This window comes from Carcharodon carcharias, chromosome 10, assembly GCF_017639515.1.
Source record: "Carcharodon carcharias isolate sCarCar2 chromosome 10, sCarCar2.pri, whole genome shotgun sequence".
NCBI classification, from domain to species: Eukaryota; Metazoa; Chordata; class Chondrichthyes; order Lamniformes; family Lamnidae; genus Carcharodon; species Carcharodon carcharias.
In genome coordinates, this window is record NC_054476.1 from 154001773 (window position 1) to 154009450 (window position 7678).

At 47.1% G+C, this 7678-nt stretch overlaps 1 protein-coding gene across 1 annotated transcript in view; it reads right to left on the reverse strand.

Moving 5' to 3' along the window:
- Window positions 1-2119, reverse strand: part of LOC121282904 (carboxypeptidase M-like) — a 105410-nt gene extending 103291 nt beyond the window's left edge. Inside the window, exon 1 of the mRNA XM_041196713.1 lies at window positions 1925-2119. Within this exon, the coding sequence (XP_041052647.1) occupies window positions 1925-2119 (195 nt within the window). The remainder of the gene's footprint in view (window positions 1-1924) is intronic.
- Between the last annotated feature and the right edge of the window lie 5559 nt (window positions 2120-7678).

Sequence of the window (7678 nt, forward strand, 5' to 3'; positions counted from 1 at the left end):
ATGGATTGTGACAGTAAGATAAAAGCAAAAGCTGCGGATGCTGGATATTCAAAACAAAAACAAAATTACCTGAAAAAACTCAGCAGATCTGGCAGCATCTGCGGAGAGGAGCACATTTAACATTTTGAGTCCGTATGATTCTTCAACAGAACTAAGGAAAAATAGAAAAGAGGTGAAATATAAGCTGGTTTAAGGGGGGGTGGGTCAGGTAGAGCTGGATAGAGGGCCAGTGATAGGTAGAGATAACCAAAAGATGTCACAGACAAAAGGACAAAGAGGTGTTGAAGATGTTGATATTATCTAAAGGAATGTGCAAATTAAGGGTAGAAAACAGGACGAGCAAGGTACAGATTGCCCTAGTGGGGGTGGGGTGGGGTGAAGGAATCAAAAAAGGCTAAAAGGTAGAGATAAAACAATGGATGGAAATACATTTAAAAATAATGGAAATAGGTGGGAAAAGAAAAATCTATATAAATTATTGGAAAAAACAAAAAGGAGGGGGAAGATCGGAAATGGGGTGGGGATGGAGGAGAGAGTTCATGATCTAAAATTGTTGAACTCAATATTCAGTCCAGAAAGCTGTAAAGTGCCTAGTCAGAAGATGAGGTGCTGTTCCTCCAGTTTGCGTTGAGCTTCACTGGAACAATGCAGCAGGCCAAGGACTGACACGTGGGCAGGAGAGCAGGATGGAACTGCACCTTATCTTCCGACTAGGCACTTTACAGCCTTCCGGACTGAATATTGAGTTCAACAATTTTAGATCATGAACTCTCTCCTCCATCCCCACCCCCTTTCAAATTTTCCCCCTCCTTTTTGATTTTTCCAATAATTTGTATAGATTTTTCTTTTCCCACCTATTTCCATTATTTTTAAGTGTATTTACAACCATTGTTTTATCTCTACCTTTTAGCCTATTTCGATCCCTTCCCTTCACTTCACCCCACCCCCACTAGGGCTATCTGTACCTTGCTCATCCTGCTTTCTACCCTTAATTCGCACATTCCTTTAGATAATATCACCACTTTCAACACCTCTTTGTCCTTTTGTCTGCGACATCTTTTGGTTATCTCCACCTATCACTGGCCCTCTATCCAGCTCTACCTGTCCCAACCACCCCCCCTTAAACCAGCTTATATTTCACCTCTTTTCTATTTTTCCTTAGTTCTGTTGAAGAGTCATATGGACTCGAAATGTTAACTGTGTTCCTCTCCGCAGATGCTGTCAGACCTGCTGAGATTTTCCAGGTATTTTTGTTTTTGTTTTGGATTGTGACAGTGATAGGTTTGGTTTTTATAGTGGTGACATTATGCAGGAAATAGATGTCAGTATTGGCAGCTTCAGGTTCTGCTGCATTTTCAATTCAATCATGTTGGCTGACTGGTTTATGGGCTGTTTCAACTTCGCCCTGCATTGCCTTACTACGTGATCTTTCTTAGGGCAGTAATGGCATTCTGCCTCCTTGAATCTGCAGGTGTCCGATACATGGTCACTCCCACATCCATAACACAGTAACCCTGGAGTAGCTGCTGAAGTGTTTCTACTAGGCCTTTCCATGTTTCTCACAGCTGACATTGCCTCTCAATTTGATGCTGTGTTTTCGCACAACGCCCTGTGGTAGGTTCCCACCCCACATGAAGAATAGCGCCATATCTCGCAGCACTTTCCATGGGGAATGATATTTCCAGGCGCACTTCAAATCCATGTCGACCTCTGTGAGTAAACAGCACTGAATGGCATCGTCGAGAACTCCACAAGCTAATCAGTACCACGGTATTTCATTTAGTGTGTCCCTAAAGTCACAGTGTTCTGTCAACTGCTTTAGCTTCACTACATAAGTTGCAATGGACTCTCCTGGGGCCAACTCTGGAATTAAACTTAAACTACTGCATTATTATGGATGGCTTTGCTGGAAATGCATTTTCACGTGGTCCAATAATTCAACAAAGGACTTAGAATTGGGCGTGTTCGGGGCCATCAGGCTGCAGATGTGATTGTACGTCTTGCTACCACATAAACTCAAAAGGATGGCTTTCTGCTTTTCCTCCACAGTAATTTTGTTCACTATGAAATAAAATCCAAGGTGCTCTACATACTGGTTCCAGTCTTCCAATAGTCGCATCGTAAGCATCGATTCTGTCGAAAAGTGATATGACTGGTGAGTAGTCTTTTCTTTTTTCTTAAGATTCAATGTACTCACATTCACAAGGTGAGGTACAGCTTCAGGGCTTTTTCACCCTCGTCGCCAAATATTATGACGTGATGGACCGGACAAGTTTCAACGAGAAACTGGTAAACTTTGTAACAGAGAGCTTTTCAGATGCTATATATTTGAGCAGGACTCTTGACAGGAAGCCCCGCCCACCCCCAGATTACCCACACTTAGGGCTTATTGGTCGGAGCCTCCAAGAACATCATGTGAGCCCTAATAGACAGCAGGAGAGGCTATACCTTCATTTACCACAACAACTTACTCAAACTATCTCTATTTCCTAACAGGAAATAGGGTGATATCCATATCACCACTACAATAGATCTTGCTGTTACTTTGACTTCCATCAGGGTGATGCAAGCCAGAACAAACTCTGCAGCAACACCTTTCTGATTGTCAACTGGTTGGTAATGTTCTCGCTCCCATTCGGACCACATTCATTCCTTTCAAATATTGAAATTAAAAAATGGAAAACCATGAGCAGCACATCTTGCCATGACCAATATATGCTCATTGAATGTGGACCTTTGTCATTGGTGTAGGGCTTTGCCAGCATTATGGGGTTTTAGCTGTGGTATGGGGCCCTGGCACAGGCCATGTCAACAGTGTGGATCATTGCTGGCAATGTGGGGTCTTATCAAATTTACCTGCTATCTGTGGCAGTGTGAACATTCCATCTTTAGAGTTAATTCTGATAGGTCTACCAATGCAGCCACCAAAGCAGTGATGCCTTCATATCACCAAAGTCACCAGTTGCAATTCATAATCAAAAAATGCAATCTCCAAAATGGCAGTAAAATATCCTAGCCTCACCTATAATGAAAACAGACCATTTGGCTTCTTCAGTCACCATTATCCAGGATCCTTGCCTATCACCTTTGCTGCACACAACTGGCAGGGTCTTGTAGATGTGTCACCAGACGGCAGTGGTCCTTTGGCATGTCTAGAAGGATTTTCTCCATATCACATGGTCACTTGTGGAGCCAAGGAAACCAAGGCCACCTTACGAGGATAAATCCAGAGAGGCTATATCCTTCCACATGGAGCATTGCTCGACAGGAATGTGACTGGGTGAAGTGGGCAGGGAGGGCAGTATGCCCAATTACACTTGATTCGCAACTGGTTCTCCAAATTCAACATTTGGGCTCTGGCATAACTGCAGCTTGAGTAGTTCCTCCAGAGAATCTCAAAGCAAATTCCCCATACCCCAATCCCCCACCCCCTTCCTGAAACAGGAACAATGCAACATAAAAAGCTGCTGTTTCATTTGGCTATATGTAGGCCAGAGATTAAGTTCTTCCATAAGCCCATCATCAAAGTCAAAAGGTGAAAATTGAAGTCATAATGTGTGACCTTCAACCAATTTGCTGTTTAGCCAGTATATCATAAGTGGATTAAGTGCAACAGCAACGTCAGAACTACAGGGGCTTGATTTGGCTTTTGGGTGATCGACTGGCATTTCAGAACAAAAACAGAATTACCTGGAAAAACTCAGCAGGCCTGGCAGCATCGGCGGAGAAGAACAGAGTTGACGTTTCGAGTCCTCATGACCCTTCGACAGAGACCTGCTGAGTTTTTCCAGGTAATTCTGTTTTTGTTTTGGATATCCAGCATCCGCAGTTTTTTTGTTTTTATCTCTGTGTTTAATGGACTGGCATTTCAGATCTGATTTATGTCATAGGGTGGAATTTTCCCTGAATTGTATTAAGTGTGGTGGCGGGCATGAAAAAAGATGTTTTTCCCACCGGCTTCAGTGGCGGGTTTTTGTGCTGTATATTCTGAGACCCAGCACACCCGCCTCATTAATAATGCATGCATGGCAAACACGCTGAATCACTAGTGGTGGGTTTGGATTTGCCCGCCACGCCACTACCTCGGCGCTTCCTCACTCCAGGCATCATATTTAAAGTGCACCAGAGTGCAGCCTACTTCATGTCTACAGACCAGGGCTGCTCCTGGCTGGCTCATGTCATGGAGACACAGTGGAGGCCCTAATAGTGGTGAAATTCCAGTGTGAGCCCCTCGCATGGGGGTCCTCAGCCATGTCCTCTGTGGGTAGCCCTTGTCCCCGAGGAGCCGACCCTGCAGCTTCTCTGGACGCTGGAAGATGTCAGGGATCAGAGACCTGTTGAGGATGTAGGAGTCATGGATGCTTCCAGGGAATCGTGCGCAGACCTGTAGGATGCATTTGTTGTGGTCGCAGGCCAGCTGAACATTCAGCGAGTGGAAGCCCTTGCAGTTGATGTAGTTGACTGCTTGTTGCCATGGAGATCTAAGTGCCACATGTGTGCAGTCGATGGCACCCTGCACCTGTGGAAAACCAGAAATCTCCACAAATCCCAGTGCACTTGCTTCCTGGCTTGCCTGATCCCAGTCGAAATGCACAAAGTTCTGTGCCTCCATGAAGATGGCAACCGTGACCTCCTGGGTGCACTTGTGGGTGAAGGATTGAGAGATCCTACACAGGTCACCTTCGGAGCCCTGGAAGGAGCCACTGATATAAAAATTGAGCGCTGCAGTCACTGCCACTGGCAGTGGTGCCCTCCAAGTCCCTGCGGTGCCAAATCCTGCAGAAGGTGGCATATGTGACTGATCAGTTCCCTAGACATGCGTAGTCTTCGGCGACACTGGTTCTCAGTCATCTGCAGGAATGACAAGCGCTGTCTGTAGATCCTGGGTCTAGCGAAGTGCCTACAAGCGACAGCTGACTGTGGATCTGCAGCTGCATCCCCAGGAGGCCCTGCCGCCCCTCGATCTTGAGGGTGATACTTCTCCCTTTGTGGAGCCAGGTGCCTCCATTGCAATCTTCTCCTTCTTCTCTGCTCCCTGTAAGCCATAAGGCATACAGCTAGATCATCAGACTCCATAATTCTGATGTTCTGCTCCGGCAGTATCAAAGAGAGAAATGCAAGAGTCAGCATATGTCTGCTAAGGACCTCTCTTGGTTAAATCTTCGGCTCTGGCTGCATCTCAAGGCCTATTCAGGCATGCCAGAGAGTACCGGCCATCACTTGTTTGGCCAATGTTTAGTGTGCTTCACGGCAGTCCAAAACCCCACCCAACTCCACCCCACTCCACTTGACCAATTCGCTGCACCTTCGGACACTCGGCTGCATGCTGTGCTCTCAGCTCAGACACAGGCATTCTCCTAACCAGCAGTGCAAGGCTGCACTGTTAGCTTGAACGATGAGAGTTACTGGTCCAAACCTTGGTAAAGACATTGCAAGGGGCTGTGAGCACCTCCACCAGTGACTGTTCCATGCCCACCTCTCACAAGGGGATTGTACAATCTCAGTCAGCCAATTGCTCTGCTACCCCATAAAACACACATTAATTTGCAATCTGCACCCGAGGGGTGAAAAGTTCTGGAGCATTTGGCGGCTTTTTCATGCTTTTGCGCTGCTTGAGTGGGCAGAAAATCTTTGCATGCCCGAACCTAAGCATGACAATGGATGAACAGTCTCAGCTGCGGAAGAATGCTCACCTTTGACAAGCTTTGGCAAGTGCATGGCCACTTCCCTCACCCTCCCACACCCCTTCCCCCACCCTGACGTACGCTTGTGTACTTCCATCAGTCTATGCTGCCTTGCCCCCCTAACCAACCCCCCCAACCCTTGGCCCCACCCACACTGGAGCCCTTGCCCTGGCACCGCACTGAAAGCCAGCCGGGAAAAAGCGGCTTGCCTGTGCCCCCCACCCCCTGCACCGAATGCGCGGCACCTCTTCCTTGATGTCCTACAGGCTGTCTTCGTGAGCACTGCGCAAGGTTGTGTGCGCTCACCTCCGAGTTCCCCTCAAAGTTCAGCTTGCCAGCTACATGCCTTTTAAAGGTAGTTGTAAATCTGAAGTCACGCCGATGTGGGAATTCAATTTGACGTGGGGGGTGAGTGGGTGGGGGGGTGGGGGGGGAGGGCTGATTCTGGCGAGTGGGCACAATAATGAGGTAAAAATGCTTTAAAGTTAAGTTCCCAACATTGCATGGCGGGAACCGTGGCCGGCCACTCACGGGGGAGGGGGACAAATCGTGTCCTGGATTTATGTTGCCAGGGAACACAGTTAGAGCCATCTCGCGATAGTTTCCTCTCACGCCGCCAAACACAACCGCCGCAAACAGAGGGGGAAAGTCCCGGCTGTCAGCCCCTGACTTGTTGGCCAGGGTTTTGTCAAAACCTTTTAGGTCACAAACTCGGCCAGAAATACATGTCAGCAACATGCACGGACAGCTGGCAGGACTTCCCTCTCCATCTTACAGGCGGGCAGTTAATTAAGCAACTGCTGCAGGGGGTGTCATCCTGTTCAGGATGATCGCCCCCTGCCAATTAGAGGCACTGCAGCACCACCAGGGACGGTGGCCACTAGAGAGGAAAGAAGGGGCCCTGCAGCCGAACAAAATCGACAAAACATAAAATTGCTACCGATGGAGGGGAGCTCCTCCGATGGAATCACTGGGGCCTCAGGGGCTGATTTCCCCTGCCCACAGCCTGTCTTTTGCTTAAAAAACAACCTTATCTACATTCAGCCAGTGGCATCCCCATGCAAAATACCAAAGGCCTGGTAAAATGACCCCTAATTGCGTATTCAAACTTGCTGCCCATCTGTGCACTTCTGATATCCTGTTTCCACCATCGGGAAGATTCCCTAACGACGGGTCATGGTCAAGGAGCAGTTCTACCATGGCACCCTGCGATTTTACCAGCCACCACCTGCCCCGCAACCCTCTTCCCACCTCATGCACGGGCCTTAAATTTTGCCTCTTAACTCTGTTTCCCTCTCTACGGATGTTGCCAGACCTGCTGAGTATCCAGTATTTTTTTTATTTATTTCACAATTTCAGCATCTGAAGTATTTTGCTTTGGTGTTGACCTGCTGAGGATTTAAGGCAGTAAGCGCCTTTCAAATTTGAGTTGGCTGCATCACCAGTGTTAACTGGGGCTACTGGCTCCATTTTTAGGCCATCATCAGCCCGTTAACACCATGGCAAAAGGAGTGAAAATTGGACCCCTTGCTGCAGGTATCTTGAAACCAACCCCCACCCCCCCACCTGCTGTTAAATTTTGGTTCTACAATACAGTGTGGGAATAACCTGGGTTGTTTCACGGCCTTCTCCCTAAGCTTCAATAAAATTGCCTGGTTCAGTCTGTCTGTTCCCACTTGGCATTCCTGTGTGATGAAGTGAGAAACTTTTACATGGTGACTCCAATTGATGATAAATACATCTGTGTGCTGAATTCTAAGAAAAAAAGACTTGTGTTTCAAAAGGTTTTCAAAGACATCCCAAATGCTTCACATGAATTATTGTAAGTGCGCCCGGATAGAGACAAATGCTTTTTGTTCAATTTGGTTATATCCCCTCAAATTTAGAAGATTAAGGAACCAAGAGCAAGGGTGCACAATCTTACAATTAGAGCGAGGCCATTTATGAGTGAAAGCTGGAAGTACTTTTCACAGGTAGGGTAGTAGAAATCTCAA